Here is a 23,371-nt window from a genome sequence, read left to right on the forward strand (position 1 = left end):
AGACGTTAAAGTATCACAGGTAAAAGTAAAGTAAAAGGTCTACTTCACAAATTTAGACTTTTTTATTATCTTTGCTTACCTAATTTTATATATTTGAGTCAAATCATTATTTAACTGGAACTCTGTTTGTTTGAAGGGAAACGTTCTTTAATGGAACTGCTAACAACTCAAGCCTCTGAAACATGACAAGGTCCCCCAGCTTCACGTTGGTTTATTTTGTGTGGGATGATGACCCAGAAAGGTTAGGTGCCATTGATTTTATCTGCTAAACAATGTATTGCATAATATAAACTCATCAGGTTTTATGTAATGCAAATTCTTAGTCGGGAAAGTAGCTGTTAACTGTAGCTGTCACAAGCATAAACTGGAAATACTGAAGGAGAGAAATGTATGAATACATTTACTTCGTTACTCTCCCCTACTGTATATACGCCTGCATACAATTCCGTTTCAAGCATACTCCCATTTGCATATATCGGCAGCACACTCCACCAGCACTTATCACAGAAATGGAAGGGCCCATGTGCACACACACACCATCGTACACATACAGGTCACAGTATGTCTTAAAGCACACAGACACATGGACACACACAGAGGCCTACACAGAGAGCAGAGTTATGTATTTACCAAAACCTTCATCCTCTTCCCACACAATCCATCTCTCTCCGTCAGTACACGGAGGTGATGTAACAGGCCCGTGAAAACAAGCCCGACACGTCCGGAGAAAATGAACGGAGAAAAAAAACACTGGATATGCTGAGGTGTGTGTGTGTGTGTGTGTGTGTGTGGGTGTGTGTGTGTGCGCACATGCATCCACAACACACACACACACACACACACACACACACAAACACATGCAGAGAAATGTTTTTGTTGTTTTCATATTCAAGTTCCATGGACTCATCAAAGAATCGGTCCTTTCCACTTTGGTCTCGGTGGCTTCCATCCTAGACATACTAAACAAACACGCAGACTTTCCAACACACCAAAGTAGTAGAGGCATTCACTCGCTCTAAAGGGGATACTGGACAGTGCACCGGGAGCTCGCCCTGCGCGGCGACCTTTACATTCTGAGCTGACAGCGAACGTCAACTCGTACTGGTTAAGGTGACCCGAGTCTGCTTTGAGAGTTCACTGGAAAACCTCCTTGTCACTGCTGCTAAACAGTCCCAGGATTGGTTGGAGGTGCAGGAGGAGGCAGGGTTAGGCAGCTGAGAAACAGATCAATTCTTTACAAAAACAAGTCGGAGGAAATCAAAGACAGACGCACAGGGTTTTTTAGGGATGTTAGGAAATGTCAGGCAGCGAGAAGAAAAAGAAAGTAGATAGAGCAGGATGCAGGTCATTGGAACAAAGGCGGTTCCCTTTTCATTTTCGCACAATGTGCCGCACGGCATTATGAGCAAAGCAGAAAAGTGGTGGTTTGACCGTGAGGAAAAGCTTTGTGCGTCTGTGAGAAAGAGTGTGTTTATACATGAGCCGGGGTTGGACGTGGAGAGGAGGGGGAGAGGAAGACAGGTGTGGAGTGTTTGTACAGGAAAGCCTCCGCCACACCTGCCGCCACAACTCCCGCTCTTCATACGACGCCGCCTCCGAATACGCACGTGCAAATTCGTATGTACACGAGCACCTGTGAGCTGGTCTGCTCGAGGTGTGGCCAAGGCGTGAGGTTTCGATTATCTGTGAACCTTTATTGTGTCTTGGCAGTTTAAAAGTCTGAGGCTTCTTCCTCTGTCCACCATACTGTAACAAACACCTCCCGGATCCAAGGGAATAGGTGTAAACAGTTTTTGAGTGACTGTATTAGAATCATTAGGAGCAGGAGAGAGGGTCACAAAGGGGGACAGTATTATAATTTTCCCCTCTGGCTGAGAGTAGAGAAGTCTGACTTTCCCAAGAGATCCAGCGATGGTCTTTGATTTAGATTTTTCCCTAATTTTATATTGCATTCACTTGTCCCGTTGTTCACTTTGCTCCAAGCAGAGAGGACACAGTTCTGTCTCTGTATCACTGATTTATTGCTGTGTACATAATTGCCAACATTGGAACCTCCCTTGACATATTGAGGTTCAAATTGTGCGACACGATTAGACAATTGGTCGCCTTTAACATTGTTATTTTATCGTGACGTGTTGTTGGGAAGATTTTGGAGTGATGTCCCAGTCAAGACGTTCTGAACCCCGGAGAGGGCCTCGTTTTATTTTGGCTTTCAATGAAATGTCTTGTCATCTGCTGAATGGATTGGTTCAAAATTCCAATATGGACAACGCAAAACTAATGACATCACCCTTCTGTTGCGTGCCCATTGGCCGACACCATCTCAGCTATGTCTCAAGGCCTAAATGCAGCTTCACTGAGACTCTAGCATGGCTGTAGACTGTCAGTCTTAGTGCAGTCATTTCAATACAGTCCATGATAGAATTCACTGAAACCTAAAAAAAATTTGCGAGAGAATCCAGATATAAACTGTTCTTTGAATTCTTGACTGGCGTCAAATACTTTTCTGTGAAAAAAATAAAATATAATCACCATATGACAGTGTATAAGGAACAGCTTGATTATCATAGAATTGGATGACCTTTTGACTCGTGTTTAGGCTGTTCTCAGGGTCAAGTCGAAATGTATGACGGCTTGCAACACTAATGGCATTCTCATTAGCCTCGGCTGTACTCTGTGTTTACTGTGGGGCTTAAGAGCAGATGTCAGCATGCTAACATGCTAAAGATGAGCGTGACAGTCGTTACACCTTCTTAAAACTGGCAGGTTGTTGCAATAGTGTTCTGAACTAAATGCTTAGTAGATTCTCACCGAGCTGCTGACATGCGTAGCCTGCTCGCATCCCTGTCGTATTCCTCTGTATCTTATCTTCTTTTTATCCTCTCAAAGACCAAGAAGGAAATTCTTCTTATTTATTATTTCGTATTCTTGCCCCTGCCTGTGCCTTGACAAACCTCTATCATCCTGAACATTGTCTCATAAACACGGGCTCTTAGTTGAAGTTTAGTTGAAGTTTATTGAAGGAAAGCCCCTTGAGATGAACCATCTCGTTTTCAAGGGGGTCGAACATGAAACAAAAAATACAACAGACAAATCGCATACAACTTACATACATATATACTTAAAGTCTCTCATTTACCGACCCCCACGACCCGGAACCCACAACTCTCATACAGAAAATAATAATACAATTAGATAATTAGATCATTTTAAGAAAAGTAATAATTATAAAATAATAATACTCATAAAATGAAGTTCAGATTACAAGTAGATGCTTCACAAAATTAACAGCGAAGCAAAGCTGTGGATGTTAGTATGTGTTTTTATGCCGTGAGGACAAAGAAAAAAAAAATACAGAGTGCACAGCCTGTTCCAAAACAGAAGAATGGGATAGAAAAACAAGCAAAGAGAGAGGTTAGGAGCGCGCCATTAAGAAATGGATGAGAGGAGGGGGCAAGGAATTTTAGTCCTAAAGTTATTTTTAAACCAAGAACAGGAACTCTACTGTTGACTTCCCAAACACTGAAACATAGATCGGTGTAAGAGTAGAGCTGGATAAACGAGACGGGGAGGGTACACACACACACACACACACGCACACACACACACACACACACACTCACACACACAGCTGTCAGGTGTGCCATCCATACACATGCATCCTTCAAAACACATTCCTATCCATGTTTGCTGTATTAAATGTTCTCAAATTCACACGCATCAGGACGTGTGGCTCCATATTCATCATTTAATCACTCATAGTCGTCGTATGAATGACTCTGAGACGTTCATTGCACCCTCGTACCATCCTGATTTCCCATGTATAAATATAAACATGTACATAGGAAACATTTATTCAGAAAATGCCAACGTGACAGATCAGCAAAAGTGCATGTAGGGAGATTCCCAAATCACTGAGGATGCAGCTTCATACGAGCTAAAATAAATACAAGGTCATCAACTGCAATCATCTTCTTGGCACAATCTCGCCACCAGGCTGTTATTGGCAAATAAAGACATCTGGTTTTATTGGGATTGAGTCAAGACAAAACTCTCACACAAAGGCGGGAGGGATCGTTCTGTGTACGCAAAGAACACACACCCTGCCATTCATGCATGCTTTGTCAGGGGCTGTTATGAAACCTCAGCTCCATCAATGGCTTTGTATTCCCCCAACCGCAGCCTTGTGCATCCAGGAAACAGGCGAACGGTCAGGTGCAGCGGTTACAACCATCCCAAGAAGTCGTTATCTGTTAGGAAACACGCAGTGCAGTTTGCTCTGCGTCACAGAGTATCGTTTCCATTTGACCTTTGACTTTTTTCAGCTCCTACGGTGACAAGAGAGGTCAGCCTTAGCACGCACACTGTGATCCTCTGACGGGGTCAAGAGGAACTGGGTCACCTGTACCTGTTTGTCAGTGAATATGCATCATACTAATGGTGCCCACCAACCAACCAAGGCAAGGTCACGCCCTCCCTTCTGGATCCCCCCCCCCCCCTCCTTGCGTCTTCGCCCTCCCTTCACCTCCAAGGTGTCACAGAGAGCTCCCTTGTTCTAGCTCTCTCCTCCTTTCCACCGGGACCCCTCAAAAATCCCAGATATCCCTGCAATTTCCGGTGCAATGTTTATTTGGCGGAAAGAGGGCCTGGGGGGTGGGGGGGAGCAGGCTGCCTTGAAAAAAAGAGCCTCACTCACAAACAGTTTTGGGCTGCGTTTGCGGGTAAACATGTGCAGGAGGGGTATGCGAGGCGAGCGGTAAGAGGGACTGAGGCTTGTGTGTTCTGGTCCTGACACACAGATCCCACCTCAGCAGGGACACAGAACACAGCTCTGTTCAGGCCCCAACGGCTACAGTCTAATAAACCACCCACCACCCCCCCAAGCCCTCCACCCCCTCCCGTCTGTTCAAATCACATCGCCCTCTCCTGGAAAAATGAGGGCACGACAAGAAAAAAGAGGAATGAGCAAACAGACCAAAAGCCTGAAATATAGATCACTGGAATATTTTTCGTAATCTAATGCAAAACGAAAAAAGGGATTGGACGCAATATCATGAACACTTCTATAAGAGTTTTTGCAAGCCTTTTTATTCCAATGTGCTACCACAACCATACCTGATTAACTCATTAACCAATTAAGGCCTTAATTTACTCCATCAATCATTTCCCAAATGTATTCATTTGAAGTGATTTTAAACTGAATGTTATTCAACACTATGTAAAAGTGGCTATTGTTTGACTAATTTATTCTAACAATTGTTACTTTTACTATTTAGATTAGAACATTTTTAACTCTATATCCATTACTTTCAGCTACCACTTTAACAAGCCCACCTCGTCTGTACCTAACTATTTGGACTTCTTCGTTACCTATGCATTGTTATCCTGCTCACTCGCTGACTACTTCTGACACATTTACAACAGGTTGCGCTCGGCTGACTCAATATGTCAATTTATATTTTCAAATGAAATCCAGGTTTTCTGTTGTGTTTTTGTTTTGTTTTGTTGTTGAGCTACTACACAATCCCCACATGCCCCCCCTGGCGAATGCTGTACTGTTGGGGCAATCTGATAGCTGGATGTTTAGGGTACATACCACATGGACATAAATACCCTGAGCAGAGGGTTTGGACGTTTGCTGCATATCCTTCCCTTCTGCTTTCCCCCCTACATGTCCTGCCTATTCAATAAAGGCACAAAGACCAGAAGATATGCTCCACGTTAATTGTCCTCCTTTATGAATACGTTGGGAGTAAAATAGAATAACTTAATATCATGTAAACAGATATAGCAGCTCCAACAACTGCTGAAGAAAAGCCTTTAATGGAGGTGTTCATTCTCCCCTGGTTTATCTGCATGGAATCAATTGATTAGAATAAAACACAGGTTTTTACAGTATATCCATAACGTTTTGAAATTGTCGTCATTCGAGAGCCAGTGAGAACCTAACAAGGCATGAGTCTGAAACACGATCAGTACAAAACTGGCTGGCCGACTGCTTCTCACTTCCTCCTCGATGAGATGGGCTTCAGTGGCGGTATGGGTAGGTAGTGGATGGGGGCGTCCGGGTCGGTGCAGGGTGAGGGCGGGGGGGAGTTTTCAGGAAGCAGGAGGGGCACATGAAGGAGGGAGTCCGACTGACAGATGGGAGGTAGGAAATGGGGGCGTCTGTCTCTCCTTTGGCTTGCCGCTGTGTCTGGGTGTCTGAGGCTCATCACCCCACTGCACCTGGATACAAATAGCTGTTGCTGGTTGTTTGTAGTGATGGAGGCCTTGGCCTTGCCACCTGCAATGCCCAGACTTTGTAACCATTCACAGAGCCTGGTATCCTCTTCTTTTTCAGTGAGCGAGGGCACTGCACCTTCCCCTGTACAGTCCACCCTATAGCTCCTCTTTCTCCTCTTTTGATGCTGCCTTTCTTTGATCGCAGGCTCCTCTGATGTCTGAAGTGGAGTCACCCCGCTGCCCTGTCTGACGTTGACTCTTGCAGATGGACAGACGGGAGAAAACAGCCGTCTGTCTTGCCTCACATTGTGTGCCCGAGGACTCACGCGATCTGCAAAAAACCCTGACCTGAACACTGCAGCTCCGCTTTGTAGGTCGGAGTCCACTGCAGGCTCCAGTGCAGCGGACATTGTGCCGCGCCGGATATCCTCTGAGAGTGCGTCATTGCACCCAAGTGGGCACATAATTGTGGGAGCATGATTGCCCGTTAGAATGTCTGTGAAAGTGCGTACGTCTGAGTCTCCTACGACGTGTGTGTTTGCGGGCAACACAGCTCTAGACCTGCAGAACATAGAGCGGAGTCGTCTGTGTGGGGGCACACCGGCAGGGAGCCCAGGCGGTCCTATGCTGCGAAACAGTGGAGGAGGTCGAAGAACGGGAGGAGGTCTTGAAGCTCCAACTGTCCTCTGAACGCTGTTATCCATGCTTATATTTTGGGACGTGGGTCCTCTGGTGTAGGAATAATGTGGCTCATTCCCCCGTTCAAAATCCTGAGAAAAAGAAGAAAAAATACAAGCAATTTTTTGAGGAAAATAGGCAGAGATGTGATGGCAGAGTAGGAAGGACTCAGAGAACCAAGGCTAATCTTCCACCATCGCTCATCTGGTCCCGTAAATTATTTACCGAAATGGTTTGGTCCTTTGAATCCTCTCCCATGTATTATTTCCCTTCAGCGGTTCATCTGTGGTCCTCTCTGTCCAGTGTCTTGTTCAATCTCTTTGAGTCTGACTTTTTTTCCACTCAGCCTTGAATGACACACATCTCTATTCCAAACAACCCACCCACCTCCTCTCTTTCATCCTGTTTCCCTGTCGGACATGAAAGGCTCAGTCCATCGACCACACCATTCCATCTCTATGAATTATGAGCATGAGAGTAGTTTACTTATGAAAATTGGGATCATGCACAACTTACTGCTTATTTATTGTTCATACACATAATACCACAAATAGAAATGCAATAAGGCATCACCCAATGCTTTTTTATTATCTAAAATTACATTGTCCTGACCATATTTCAGTCCCTCTTAGGCCAGTTCCTGATCTAAAATGATTGTTGGACAGTTTGGTGTTTTTAAATTCAATTAAATGTAATTTCTATAGCGCCAAATCACAACATACATTATCTCAAGGCCTTTACATAGTGAGGTCGAGACCTTACAATATTCTAGAGATATTGGGAACCACCAGTAATCCTGTGCTTACAGAGCAAAGTGATCTATTGGGACACAACAGTACTGTGAGCTTTTCAAGATATGATGGAGCTTGATCATTAAGGGCTATGTATGTGAGGAGCAGGATTTTAAATTTAAATTTGTGTTTTACACGGAAAAATGCAGAGAAGCTAACACAGGGGTAATATGATCTCTTTTTCTAGTTTCTGTCAATACTCGTTTTTGTACTTGAAAAATTCACTCGTCCAGTCCAACAGATGCATGGACTCAGGGGTGTAGCAGCAAATTTTGCAGTCTCTGTGCCCTGTGAAAAAGGCCTCAGCAAATCCCTCAACATCCTTATCAGTGAGGATTTTGCTTTATTATGAATATTTCAAGGTTTTCTTTCTCAATAGCCACCTCTCATGTGTTTGAGTGAGCTATTGAAAATGCAAACCTCTCATTTTTAAGTTATGTTTTTTCATTTTTTATTTGATTTGTTTTGTTTTGTTTGTTGTTTGTCAGCTGTGAAATACGAAATGGCTGTCATTCTGTATAATGGCACAAACCAAAAAAAGTTATTGAAGATTGAAATGGGTCATCCCTGTCAACACCTATAGTGACATGCACACTGGGTAGACATGCAATGCCTTGCGCGCTCTCCACTGCATCCTCATCTTTGGGGATGGTGATTCGATCAAATGTGTTAAAAATCTCCCTGACTGAGCTCTCCAACATATTCCAAAACTGGCACAGGTCGAGGCAGAGCTAATGAAGAGAAGACCCGGAAAGTGAGGAATGTCAAATATGAAAATGACTTCACCCCTGAATTTCACCAGTAGCAACTTGCTGAAAGCCCGTTCACCCCCAGAAAAAAAACAAAAAAACCGTTTAATTCCAGGCCCTGGGTCGTCTGTCCCACTTTTCCTCCCAGTGCTGCGCCCTTGCAAGAAAACAGACCTGTGTGTGTTATACCGGACCCGACCGAGAGGTGGCGCCACTCGCGGCGCTGCAGCCTCGACAGACCGATAAAAAGCCGCTCGTTGTCTTTTTTCTTCTAATCCGCAGCACTAAAAGCGGAAGCACTTTGTCGGTCCGCGAGGTCAAGATCAACTCTGGCGAAAACGGCAAGGTAAACACGGACAATACTCGTCCTCAGGTCAATTCCTCCGTGTTGTTGTTGTGTGTGTGTGTGTGTTTGTGTGACATTTGGGAGCTTGTCGGTGTGAAAGTGTCCGCAGGAGGAGGAGGAGGCGGCGGCGGCGGTTGGTTAGGTCAAGAGGAGGAGGAGGAAGAGGGCAAAGTCACACGTAACGGAGGCTACTGGGGGCAGGGGGGCGGGGGCGATCTGCCGGTAGATGAGCAGCGAACATTGGGGGAGAGAGGACTGGTGGTCGGGGAAGGAGATCAGCTCCACTGGGGAAAGTGTGGAATGTTTTAAGCTGGGTGGTGTCTTCTTCTGTGGTGAGTGAGCGTGTTGTAACAGCTGTAACACTGCCCCGACCAGAGTCTGTCTGTCTGTCTGTCTGTCTGTCTACGCTCTGTTAACTGTCTGTCTGTTAACTGTCTGTTGACCTCACTGAGGGGTTTCACCAGCACTAACACATCAGTGACATACATGCTGATATCAAGGATCAGTATCAACACTACACAGGTGATGCTGGAGAGTGAAAGGAAACTGTATTAACTGTACAACAGACTATCAAATGTTATACTGGATGATAATATTTCTTCTGATCCCTTTGTTTCCAACTTATCAATGAGGGAAGTTCCCAAGCAGTGACAATATATCCGTTGGGACTGATGATGATCAATTAATCATTTGTGTCATTGCTCTCAAACAGCCAACGTCTCATTTTGAATATCCGCTGATTGCTTTGATTTAGAGCTGCAACAGTTAATCTATTAATCGATTAGTAATCAAAATTAATCGCCAACTGTTTTGATAATCGATTATTCGGTTCAAGTAGTTTTTATGGGGGGAAAAAAGGCCAAATTCTCTGAATTCAGTTTCTTAAATGTGAATGCTTTCTGGTTTCCTTTGCTCCTCTGTGACAGTGAACCGAATATCTTTGGTGTGTGAACGAAAAAAAACCATCACCGTGGTGGTTTGGGGAAACATGATTGACATTTTTCACCATTTTATGACATTTTATGAACCAAACAACAAACCAATTAATCAACAGATTAATCAACTATTAAAATAATTGTTAGTTGTAGCCTACTTTGATTATGATGAGGTTAATATTTCAATGTTGTCAGGCTCGGACCAAACAAGTCGTTTTGATTACTTCAACTTGTGTTCTGTAAACTTCTGATGACGTGTTTCACCATTTCTGTCTTTTAATTGAGAAAATAATCAACAGATTTACTCACAATGCAATAAACGCTGTCTTTTTTGTCTGTGTTGTTACAGAAACAGTGAAAAAGGCCCATTACTCTCTAAAACCCAAGCCAAAGTATTAAGATACTATTAAATTACACAATATTACATGTAATATTCCATAAAAGAACACTAGGAAGTATTTGCACCCATCAAACTGAAAACATTCTGTTACATTTCTTGCGATTTTGCACTATGAATGTTCTGTTAAAATTTAATTGGTTTAGTCTATGGGGGGGCTAAAAGAAATCCAGGCGTTTTAGACAGAGGGTGAAAAGAGGAGCTGCAGGAATGGGCACTATGAGAACACTGATGCCTTGCCTGAACATTAGAGCATGTAAACCTTTTCAAGTGGTGACCCACATTAAAAGTATGAACCTGAATATGAACATAATATGTCTCCTTTAAATGTGGTGTTTTTTTGCACTATGAATGTTCTTTTAAATGACAATTGAGTAAGTGACTAAATGGTTCAGCTCTAATACTGTTCCAGCCAAGTAGCAAGTGGTGTCATTCTGAAACACATGCGGGGTTTAAAGTGGATTCAAACCATCAATGTCCTGCCTTTCAATCAGGTCAGACCTTTGACTCTTTTTTAACGGCTTTGTTATTGTTATTACAACATGCCGTTTTTTCTGACTATGAGAATCTAGTTCACACAAGGAAAACGCACCCACCCATAGAACACTCTGCCTATAGAAAATGGCCGTAAACATACCGGCCTTACATAAGTGTCCTCTCTTGTGGAACAGTTAAAGTGTGTAGTGCAGTCCTTCTGCTTTTACCATGAGACCTTCCATGACTTTCTCACTGGCCTATAACAGCGTGTAGACTGTTTTCAATGTATGTATTATATATAGATACGTTTATGTCTATGTAAGGACTCTGAAACAACATACAGTATTCCTGGAAAAAGAATGTGACATTCATTGCCTTTCTTCCGCACAATTGTTGGCTTAGAAATGCAGTCTGCTAACATGCCTGTCATCTGGCGAGCACATGAGAACGTGTTTCGAGCGTGTGGCAGGGCATCATGCTGCCGCACGTTGATGTTCTTATCATGCACTCACTGTTAAGTTGCCATGCAAAAAACGTCAGATGGTCCGGCGGCGATGGAAGTGTACAAAACTCCCTCTTCCTCTTTTGGTAATCCTTAAATCGGCACAAGACAAACATCATCGGAACGGGAACTGGTCTCATTAATAAAAAGGGTTCTGCGAAAAATGTAGCACGCAGAACCTTAAATCAGCGTTAATCCTCTGTTATCTTATGTCTTTTGCACAGATGGCTCACAGGCTGCTCGTACGTAGAGTTTGGACCCTGTCTGTGAAAGATCTCCGCTGCCTCCCGGCGTCTTCTGCCACCACCGCGTCCTCGTCTTTTTCCACCTCTCCGCAGTCGCCCACAGCCCGGGTCGTCTTCGTCTCGCGTTCGCGCTCCCTGCCTCGCTCCCTTACCCACACCTTCAGCCGGGCCGCCTCCTTCAACGTTCAGGACCACGATGACTTCACAGAGAGGGTCATCAACAGCGAACTGCCCGTGCTAATTGACTTCCACGCACAGTGAGTACTGTAGGGAGGTATGGTCAACAGATGACTGAGGATGTTCATGTTTCTAATGTTAAATGAAAATAGTGGAGTAAAGCTATCAACTCTTAACATTTGAGAACAAACAGCAATATGGTATTTTTTTGTGTGTGTGTGTTACAACACGTAAGTTATAAGACACTTCTCAGAACTTTTTGAGATCATAAATACCCCCACCCCATATCTCCATCTCCCTTAATAGTAAATAACAATATGCAATTGTACAGAATCAAAACTTGATTGTGTCAGTATATTTAGGCATATGAAGCAATAAAGTATATGTATTTTTTTTTCCCAAAATGACTAAAGCCAGTAAAGGTAAACTTACTTTATTGACGCATTTCTAGTCTTATGGACCACCCAAAGTCCTTTACAGCACAGAACAATCAGATATTCTTGCACTGACCCTGACAAGAGCTTTGGTTTACAGCTGTCCTGTCTCTTTAAATGACTAGATGTGTTACATACAGCGTGTGTGCGTCTTGCTGTTTCTAAATATACATGGGACCACCATTGGGATTCCACTGTGAAGACATGCGAGGTTACACAACAGCTACTGAAAGACAGTCACTGGATATACCCTGGCTTATAGAGGGGTCTTCATCTCTCCTGATGAAGACAAATGAAACTTAATTACAGAACCGATACATTTACTATTAAGATGTCGATACAATTAGGCCGTTGTCTTAGGCCTAAAAATAACAACCTCAGAGCTGTATGTGAGAAATATTTGGACCTCAAATTTCTTAAATAAGCCAAGATGCGTTTAGCATGAAAAAAAGAGAGCTAGAAAGCTAAGCATTGAGCCAGATGAATAAAAATGCATAGGTTTTTTTCTTAATTCATGATTCTAATTATACATGCACTTAATACTTTTCACAATCACATTAGCGCCTTAGTTGTTGCTCTTTATTCCTGTTCCAATGAATCCTGCAGCGATGTTATTCATATTCCTAGAGCAGCCTCTTGGCTCATTTTACCGTCTTGTTACATCACAGCTGACCAGTCATTACACAGACACTGATGTGTTGCTTGAAGCTGCTCTGCGAGGCTCCCCATTAACACTTTAAAGATGAATAAATTGTGACCTGTATTAGAACTGGTTTGTTCTATATTGAAAAGCCTTCAGCCACTTGTAGGTATATACTCCTCATAATACTTTCATGTTTTGTCATTGGTTCTGTTTTTAGGTGGTGTGGTCCCTGTAAGATCCTTGGGCCAAGGTTGGAGAAGGCTGTTGCAAAACAGAAAGGACGCGTTGCCATGGCAAAAGTTGACATTGACGATCACACAGACCTGGCTATTGAATATGGGGTGAGAGCTCAAGTAATTTTGTGGTATTCATGACACTTTTTGGTCTTAAATTACTAGTCTCACAACATGAGTTCCTCCGTCTCCAGGTGTCTGCTGTCCCGACCGTGATCGCCATGCGGGGAGGCGACGTCGTCGACCATTTTGTGGGGATCAAAGACGATGATGAGCTGGACTCATTTGTCAGCAAAATCATTGGACAGTAAACCTGGCTGTTCCCGCCCTGCCACTCACCACCATACTGATGGGTTATTTTTTGTATGACTCTATAATGGTTGGCACCCTTTAGCCGCCATCTTGAGCCGGTTTGGCCACCACCAACAATAAATAAAAACCTTGCCGCAACCCCAGCTGGCAAACTCTCAATGCCCACACCCATCCCTAGACACCCGCCTTCAGCTGTGCACCGCTGCTTCCTTCTCTCTGTCTCTCTGTCTCCCTCCTCGTTTCTTTTGTCTAGTGCTGGGTGTGTGCCTCCATTAGCCTTTTAGTTCATGCTGTGCTCCTTTTCGCAGCAGGTCCATTTCTCTTAAATAATGTGACGGCTCCGCGGCTCTTTTCATGCCACTGGAGCTGCTGAGCTGGTGTGTAACAGTTTGCCGTAGAAGTCTGTAGAATGGAAAAAAAACGCGCCTCTGTGACGCACTTATACTGAACGACATGAGGGATGAACATTTTTAGTTTTAGCTGTGAAGAGGATTTAACTTTAAAACCTGACGATACTGAAATGAGGTTTATGACAGTGTTGCACGTAGTTCCTGCCTTCGTCCACAAGAGGTCGGCATTTCTCTATCATTGCTGAGCCACACATTGTCGTTTTACACCATTATGCCTAATACAAGGGGGAGGAAGGTGTGTGCGCGTGTGTCTGGGTCCTGACTGTGAAGCTTACGTCGAGCAGGAAATGCAAATCTAGGATTTGATTTAGTTTATTACTGAAATAAACTGCTGTAAACTGTGTACCAGAAACCTGATCAAGTCATGTAATAAAGGAGATGTTCTGTACTGGGTTTGTGTGTTTTTAGTTTTTTTTACTGTGGCTGAAACAGACACAAGGGTTGGAGTTTTGTTGTTTACTTTTAACACGGATGCAATATTTCTTTGATAGGCCATGTACTTTCCCTGCCACAGGCTGTGTGCGTGCGGGCGTGCGAAGGGAAAGAAGTCAGCTCTCAATTATCCCCTGGTTTATGATGTCATTGTTGTGCGTTCTCCGTATCTATTTGCCTTTGTGTGAACGTGTGGGTGTTACTCGCGCCGTCACAACCCTCTCATCAGTGTAAGTGGAAGGCCTCCTCACCAACCCTCCCCTGATGGGTTCTCTCTAAATGACCTCCCCGCTGTCATCCACATCCATCTGTCTGCCCCATTTGTCTCTCTGATTTCTATAATGTCTTCAGCTTCATCCTCTACCAAACCTCTTTTCTCTCTTCTATCGGAGTTGGGGTCAACACGTGCCCCATTTGACCTTTCCGTTTCCAGTTTCACCTGCTTGGTCACATGTCAGACCACCTGCCTGTGTCCCACCACTCCAGACTGTGTGATTCCAGCCTTTGAACACTGCGAAACTCACACCCACAAAGACCCTTTTTTGCAATTTTGCATCTCTAGACATTGTGAATATTTAAGAGTGTAAGAGTCGGGCAGGTCACGGCGCTTTCAAACCACAAGGATATTACGTGTTTGACATAAGACAAAAGAAGTTAAATACCTTTCCTGTGTTATACCTGTTCTATTACGAAGTGCACTCGCACACACTTTCCCCCATGAAAACCGTGCGCAGCGTGTGTGTGTGTAGCATAGGATTAAGGCGTTTGTGTGTCATTGCCCTCTAGAAACACTTGACTCGAGTAAATGAGGTCATGGGGCTGAGGGAGACAGGAGAGTTATACCTGCAGTCATTATGTCATCATCCCATCTTCTCACAAAACCATTACGGGCCTGCCTGCCTGCCCCCTTCCTGGCATGTCGGTACGGAGCCCACAGCTGACGGAGCCGTGACAAGGGCCTGTGAACTGCTTGTTGACTACACATCCGCTGACATGTTCAATCTGCACCTACAGCGGGCCTGACTTGAATAAGCCAGGGGGAGACAATCGTGCGTGAGTTGCTCAGTAGCAACGAGAGGCGGAGATCCAGTGTTGTTGTTATTATTATTATTATTATTCTTTTAAGAATAGAGGGAATTCCACTGGGATTACCTGAGCAGGTGTCGGGTGAAGCCAGTGATTCAGATGTACAGACGCAGTTGTTGTGTGCCGGATGAAAGACATTCCTGCATAGTTGATGTACGTCTGGGTCTGCAATCGCATTGTAAATGATCTGCCGCTTCCACCACATTCTGCCGTTTGTGTGCGTCTCAGTAATCGCTGACTGGCCTCCAGGCCTCAGGACTCACACCACGTGTGACTCAATGTGCCCCCCCCCCCCCCCCGCCCGCCCCATGTTGTCTGCTCATCCTCATTGTCTGTGGCCAGAGGAAAGAGGTGACTGGAGAGGTGACGACAAGCTCCAAAGGTTCAAGAGCAGCACGTAACCCTACACCTCTTCCGCAAAAGAAAAGAAGAAAAAAACACAATAGACCACACCTCCACCCTTGCACCCGCTGTCTCTCTCTCTTACTCAACCACTCTTGTGACCATATAAGGCAAAAAAAGACAGGGGAAGCCAGCGGCGGCGGCTGCTGCTGCTGCTGCTGCTGCTGAACAAGCGGGCTGAGAGGCAGAGTTGCAGAATTCTTCTGGTGACTCTGTCCCAGTTTGCCCGCCTTTCTCTACGGCTGAAACTGTTCCTGTTTGCTTGAAATCATAAAGTGCCCGTCGCTGGGCCAAGCGCCGTCGCTGTGTGTTTGTACGGGACACGTGATTGTGTTCAAAGTTTCTGTGTGTTTGTGTAAGTTCGGGTGAGGGGGTGGGGGACTGTTTCAACACCCAGAGCTGCCACTGCCTGGGGGGGAAATCTGTGTTTATAGTAAATACATAGCTGTATTTGTATGTGAATCACATGCTGCCCTCCGACCGTGTTAGGTCTCCATTCGGTTCCAGACAAACACCAGCCCCTGAGACAGACAAAGCAGCCACTGCTGTTTATATCGCCTCCATTCAACGTACAACCTGGCACATCGTGACTCGGCGTGCATTCGCGATGTTGTCCAATCAGCACAGACGATGAAGGAGCAAAGAGACGTGTTAGCAGAGGAAGGGAAGCGTTGCGTCGTTGCCCTTTTACGCCACATTCCTTGGTTTTGTGAGTCAACGTGTGTCTTATCACTCCTTCCTGTGCACTACGGAAAGGAGGTGGTGCTGGAAGCGGGGCGAGACTGAAGAACAGACGGCAGAGTAAACGGCCACTCACTCTGTCGTACGCTCATTATTGTAAGCTGGAGTCGATCCCTAATCATTCTGTCGAGGTTCAGTCCTTTTTCGGTACACACAGACAAGCACGTTCGTTTCAGGAGACTGAACTGAAGCGATTGGCGCAAGCACTTTTGGGAGGGTGTTGCACATAGCTGGGGAATGATGCTGAACAAAACACAAGTTGTTGGAATGAGCCGCCATCTGTTCACCCGGGGATCACGTCAAAAGCATATGTGTGTGTTGAATTGTCTCTCATCCGACGTCAGGTAAGGGGTCACAGCTGGCCGATCTCAGTCAGGCGGGTGGATGGTTAAAGAACCCATTTAGCAGATCTGACAGATCTTGCGGCACGCCATGTTTAAACATATTTCCGTGTTCATGGATGAGGGCACAAACACACATTCTCACCGAGACACCGGAGCATGAATGGCCACACACATGAGTTCACACAAGTGATTACGCAGGGAGAGCGGGCGGTGAGTGGACATGGCACCCTTTTTAACGCGCTGACACTGAATGGGTCCTTTTTTTCACCCCCCCCCCCTTCTGAGTGGATGATATAATGGCTTTGCACTCCCCGAAATACAGACACACCCTGCTGCCGTTACAACCGACTAAAGGAAAACGAGAGAGAGACTAGGTCACAGGGAAAAGGAGAGCGTTGAGGTAGGGAGAGGGAGGGAGATAGTGAGGTCAGAAGTGTCCATATTTGGTCATTTATGCCTGCATTTTATTCCTACATTTCTGTCTGTGCCCAGTTCTGTTTGTTTTGTGTCTCGTGCCATTTGTTGAGTAACGGCTTTTTTAGGCTCAAGGATCTTTATGTACGTGACCCTTTCTCTTATTTCTTACTTTGAATTCAAATGTGTTTATTCTCATTATATATTTGTTCTATGTAAGCAGTCTCTCTCATTTTACTCCCCCTCATCCTCCAATTGGCCCTCTCTCCCCTCTCGGCATCTGGTCCCGCTCAAGTAACGGGTGACGGGGTGATCTTTGACCCCTTAGCTGAAATTTCAGTTATTTCCCATCCATCCCAGACCAGGAGAGAGTGCGAGATTTAATGATTTTTTTTTTTTTCAAGGGGCAGCTATGCAGAATGTCAAATGTTTTGCTCTGCGTACATGTGATGCCCAGCTGCTAGACGTATAGGAAAACACACGGGCACATTCCTTTCATAATGACACGTAGCGAACATAAATCACACATTCTGCTGAAAATGTGATTTTCCAATGTTTATGAATGGACGCCAGCCATGACTGAGGCTCCGTTATAATGTGAGGGCTGTCTTCGTGCGGTGTGCTGAATGAGTAGTGGATGTCACCGATAGAGGCAATACTTTCAGCAGGTCTTGTTCGAGGTTGACCCCGGGCCGCGGAGCAGCATCGCCCGTTTCATACTCCTGCCTCTTATCTGGCATCACCGTCGAAGTGAAGAATAGAAAAGATAAAGTAGAGGCAGGACAACACTTTGCTTGTCTGAGAAGATTACCTTTAAACTTCCTTCCTCTAACACCCCCCCCCCCCCCCCCCCCCTGCTTATGAACGCCATCCATCATGTTTGTAATGTGTCCAATTGACCTGGTTTTCAAGTAGATTATTTAATGCTTTTGATTACAAATAAATACAGTATTGTTTTTCTCTTCTATTTAAGTAAACTGTCCAGGGTTTGGTTTGGTTTCATTTGCATTTGCCCTGTTAGTGGCAGATCCTAAAATGTTTATTACATTACTTTTAACTGTTTCATTGTTAATTGTAGCTTACTATTTTAACCATTTCATATGTATAGTTACATTTAGGTTCATTTTGTTCATCTCTTACTTTGAGCTAACCATTTCAACTGTTTGTGTTCGATTTTGCCACCTTTTACTAATGTATCTCTTTCTTTTGGCTTGTTATTTCAGCTATTTTATCCATTACTTCTGTCTCACTATTGTAACTGATCATCCATTACGTTCTTAATCCGTCACCTTCAGTAACTATTTCAACTGTATGTGTTACTTGCAGTGACATTTTGAGTTTTCACGCAACCTCATTTGCAACCTGCGATGTTCAGGTCGTACAGGTGAGTCATTATGTGGATATTTATTTTTCAATTAAATCTTCTTTTTAAAATTTTTACAATTTAGTGTTTTGAGCTGCACCGCAATCTCTCCCATCTATTCCATGTTTTCAAACTGAGAAAGAGAAGAAGTTTTTTACTTCCCTTTGCTAATGTCTCGGTGCTGGTTGTGGCATGTAGGTTGGCTCTGTGCCCTCAGTTCCACTCCACAAACAAGGCTCAGATCAATCCCAGAGGAGTATTTGAAGTAAAAAGATTTGCATTGTACTATTCCATTCTTCTGAAATAGAATTTGGCAGTGACACCGCAGAACTTTCAATCTCCACAGTCTTCATTTCACTCATCCCTTTTCTCTCAGTTTACTTGCCCCACCACCCCCTTCCTCTTTTCTACCAATGCCCCACGGCTCTCCTGTGATTCTCTTAACAAAAAATATTTTGTGTATATATATACACATATATATATATATATATATATATCTTTTTACTTGAGACAATGAGCAAATGTCAAGGTTAATTTGAAAGCTGAACAAGTGTTTCTCCTTGTGTAATCACATGATTTAGATCATCCCCTGCGGTGGTTCCCAGGTGTTAACGTGTCCAGTCAAGAACCCGGTCTTACCTGCCTGAATGACGGGAACCCGAGTAAACCAAATAACTGTCACATACTTTATCAGGCATCTTGTCAGTTCTATGATCTTATATTTGATAGGTGAACTGGTAAATTTACATCAATGCCAAATCAGGACATGGTTGGGGAAAAAATGACATAGTTAGGGCCTATAGGTAGTAGGCATATCGGTTTAAAATTGAAACTGAAAAAATGTTTGTTCAGCTGTTGTGGTATGGATCACACCCAACTTTGATGATGATGGAAAAACCTGTGATGATCAAATTAGACTGTACACACAGTTATTATAAATTTCATTTTTTTCAAATACTTCTTTATCTGATTCATCCTTAGATTTTCATGTAAAGTAAATTTCAAACAAACTCATGTAGTTTGCTAAAATTGCATCCACATCATTTTTTTTTTCACTTCATATGTTGCAAATCTTTTATGACGCAGATCATAAAAAATATATTTGAAAAATCCCCTTGGTGTGAAATAGAGGCCAGCAGCTATTTATTGTTAACGGGAACATGCTGATGTTATAAATTGTTAAACGGTTCAAGGCCCTGCAGGCCAACGTCCACCCTGCCAAGGTGTGCAGCCAAGTATATATATCAGCTGCGTTGGTCGTGCTCTGCCGCTGACCTCTGATATGACCTCAGCATGTAGAACGATACATTAATTTGCTTTAATATTAAGATACCACCTATGAATATAAGATCTTTATTCCAGTGTTGGACAGTGGAAGGTGTACAGTTTGGGGTTTTTTTTGTCAGCTTTCTACTTCTTCGGTCTATGGAGTGAACGTGTTTGATGTAACGCGAGCCAAGCGGCGACAGAAGTCACGATACAGAAGAGCAGAGTGGGGTTTGGCAGATATTTGGCAGCTGTGTCAAACAGTTGGAGCCACCGCTCCAGTGCTACTTGTTTTCAAAGCAGACCGAGGTCAGACTAGGCCCTGTTGACACATGATGATGATGATGATGGAGACCCCGGATGATGCAGTCCATCCTGAGAGTGGCTGGTACTTATATGGTCATGAAAATCCTGAGCATGCACATACCTCTCTCATTAAAACACGGGCTTTATCTGCGGGCCCCCTCTCTCCCTCCGTCCTCCTCTGCGCCGCTTCGAGTTCCGCTTCTACTGCCTGCGCTCGATGCCCTGCCCAGCGGCTGTCGCCCCTTCAACTCGCCCGCGCCCGTGGGCTCGACGCGATTGGCGGATTAATCGGAGCGCGGCAGACATTGGCCAGCGGGGCGGATGCACGAGGGGCCGGGGCCCGCCCCGTCCTGGACCGCACCCCGGCGCCGGCTGTCTACGTACTGAGCGAAATTACGCGACCCAGCGAGCAGCCAGTGGAAGAGGGAGGGCAGACGGAAGAGGGCGGGAGAGAGAGAGAGAGAGAGAGAGAGAAGACAGAAAGAGTGAGTGAAGTAGAGAACGAGAGAGGGAGGAAGCAAGCGCTCTTGTTTCGCCTGAACTCTTCCGCACAGCTGCTGTCGACGGGGGGAAAAAACAGAAGTTTGACTCACGGCGACGCGGACGGAGCCACTCGGTTGTTGTTAGCCAACCCCTCTGCAAAGAAAAGGCGTCCCTGCACCCAACGAGCGAGGTAATACCCCGCGTCCGGACACACTTTGGTCCGCCACGCTTTCTCTGTCCCGTCTCTGTCCCTCTCTCTCTGTCCCGTCTCTCTCCCTCTCTCTCTGTCCCGTGTCTCTCCCTCTCTTTCATTCAGTCAGTCGGGAGGACAACACGGTGAGCTAGTCGTCAAGGCGCGGGACCTCCCGAACACACTTTTTCAACCCCGGGCTTTTTTTTTCAACTTTACTGCGCTCGAGCACAAACATGATCGGTTCAGACTTTTTATTGATCTATCATTTAAATACCCCCGCCCCGCGCGTGCGTGTGAGAACGAAGGCGTCAAGTACAGTGCCGCGCATTGTGGCAGCTGGCGAGAGAAAAAAGGCTAAAAGCCGAGACGTGTAGAGGAGGCAGGAAGTGATTCGCTTGAATGAGCAGCAGCAGCAGCAGGAGGAGGAGGAGGAGGAGGAGGAAGAGGCCGGCGGAGAGTTCGGCCCGCAAGTCGGACGGGAGCGAACGAGAAGCGAGGGGGCTCCGCGAGCACCCGGCTCGGTCCGGGGGGGGGGGTGTAGCTCGTGGTCGAACTTCTTTTTTTGTTTTTTTTTAGCGGCGGTCAGAAAACAGACGACGTGTGTGGCCGGCGGTGCGTCTGGCTGGATGGCTGGCATGACGTCACCGGTGCACATAACAAAAAACCAAAAAAAAAAGATCGGCTCAACCCTCACCGAACCATGTCATCTCCTCATGTGAGGACTTCCTGCTTTTCTCCGCCTCCAACACTCCCGCCGCTGGCACACCGGGGCCCCCGGAGGGGACCTCGGAGGGCCCCCCTCGGTAAAGTGAGGGCTGCACACGACTGTGATGCTTTTCACTGTAGATTAACACTATTTGCATTGTATTCATCCATAGGTTATTTATTCAGCTTGAAATGAGTTGTCTCTATTGGTTCAAAAGGAACTCCCCCCCCCCTGGCCTAATGATAGAGACCAATGGATAACAGAGTTACATAATGCATTTAAACACATGGCACAATATAATAGAAGGAGAGGCTGACATTGTGTGACACCGCGAAATATGTTCTGGATGTGCCGTTTGAACGCATTAATAGGAAGGCAGTGCTTCCCAGTTCAAGTTTGGCTCATGAATTATTCAAAATCCAGCGTGCAGCATGGTGTAAAAATGAATTTTTTTAACCATCTCAGAAAAGGAAGACTCTGAAGGTCATCCATGCGATGTGATCAGATAACATGATGAAACTAAAGAAAGTTTGTAACAGAAGTATCGGTCGTGGTATCGTTCAGACTCTCCCCCGGGTGGTTGCTGTAATGCACGGGGGATGCCAGCTGAAAATGACCAGGTTTGCCTTCTACTTAAGAGTGCGGTCCGCTGTGATGAACATTAGTCTGGCAACACGAGTTTTCCACGGCTTAAGAGATTTTATGGGTTCTATCGATATGCAGCCAAGTTAAAGTAGACTTTATTTATTTAGCCCAGTGTCGCAAATCTTCCTCGGAGAGCTTCGTCTGTAAAACACCCAAGACTCCCTCTAATCTCAGAGCCTTGAAACTCGTGGACATATCAAGTTTTTAGTTCAGGTTTTCAAAAAAGTGTGTGATAGTGTTGGGAGAGGAAAATGTTGATCAGCAAAGGCAACAGTGTCCAGGTAGAAAAGCAGTCCAAGTACAAGTACACATTCATACAAATGAACATTTTACAACACACTCGATGAAGTCATTGATGCATGCCAATCTCATATGGGGTGTTTTACAACCTCAGACGTTGGTCAAAAATGTTAAGTGTCACTTTCTCAAGAGGCCGAACTTCGCAGCGTCAAGGTTTTGTGCCTCTTCTCGTCTTTTGGATGGTCCATCATTGTGTTTGCCCCCTGGGAAGCAAACAGAGTCTGGTATGCTCGCACACCCTCCCGAGTTTGAGCGTGGCAAGCCTTGTGGCTCAGTATTTGCAGTATTCGCGTGAACTGAAGTCAGACGGGGCATTGTAGCCCTCACAACTCTGGCCATTCTCCTCCCAAAGCTGCTCCCCGTTGAACAAAGAGCTGGTGCCCTCAGACAAGGTGAGAGCTGCACCTTTTTTTTCCTGTACTTGTAGTAATTAGAACCATACACATGTATTTCGGTTCATGTTTTCTGCCAACAAGCCGTTAAACTGCAGCGTGAGCTTGCCACATAAATAAAAAATATATTTTTGATACTCAGCCATAGAAATAATTTTTCAAATGATGCGTCATGCTGAAACACTCTAAGCAGTGTGTGTGTGTGTGTGCGCGCGTGCGTGTGCGCGCACGCCCGTATAGTCATCTCTCACCGTTGTGTTTCACCTACACTTCGTAGCCCTGCGCTGTGTTGCCTGACAAAGCCACATCTGTGAACACCTAGCCTGAAAGGGACAGAATGGGTGACATGTTGTATGTCATATCCTGTTGTTGCCTTTGGTTGAATTAATTCCAGAGCATTGTGCAATAACTTCTCTGGAGGCCAGTTCCTCGCTCTGATTGCCAGTTTTGGTGCAGTTAAGGAGCCTCCTGCAGAGATCGTTACATTCCATCATTCATGAATCAGCAATGTCCACAGTCGACCGAGTGGAGAGCTCTGCACTGTAGGATAGGCCAAATTAAATGCAGACATGTACAAATGTGAACAGGGAGCTGGTGTGCGAGACAGTTAAATCTTAAAGTAAAAAAGAAAAAAGAAAAGATCCAGTCTGAGAGAACATGCCTGTGGATGTTTGGATATTATTGCATGGATGGTCGTCCTGACCGAGCCAGATTACTTGCAGGCCCCTCAGCTTTTGTTGCAGT

At 45.1% G+C, this 23,371-nt stretch overlaps 2 protein-coding genes across 3 annotated transcripts in view; both read left to right on the plus strand.

Moving 5' to 3' along the window:
* The first annotated feature begins 8,660 nt into the window (after positions 1-8,660).
* Positions 8,661-13,942, plus strand: txn2 (thioredoxin 2). The gene is given in 5 exon segments (XM_035616077.2): positions 8,661-8,789; positions 11,325-11,602; positions 12,817-12,940; positions 13,027-13,086; positions 13,088-13,942. Coding segments are annotated over 4 exon segments (576 nt in total). The 5' UTR covers positions 8,661-8,789; the 3' UTR covers positions 13,202-13,942.
* Positions 13,943-20,375: 6,433 nt separating this feature from the next.
* Positions 20,376-23,371, plus strand: part of LOC118288546 (myosin-9) — a 31,956-nt gene continuing 28,960 nt past the window's right edge. For both annotated transcript variants that reach the window (XM_035614775.2, XM_035614776.2), the window contains exon 1: positions 20,376-20,581. The gene's annotated coding sequence lies outside the window, so the exon portion shown is untranslated. The remainder of the gene's footprint in view (positions 20,582-23,371) is intronic.

This window comes from Scophthalmus maximus, chromosome 17 (genome assembly GCF_022379125.1).
Source record: "Scophthalmus maximus strain ysfricsl-2021 chromosome 17, ASM2237912v1, whole genome shotgun sequence".
NCBI lineage: Eukaryota > Metazoa > Chordata > Actinopteri > Pleuronectiformes > Scophthalmidae > Scophthalmus > Scophthalmus maximus.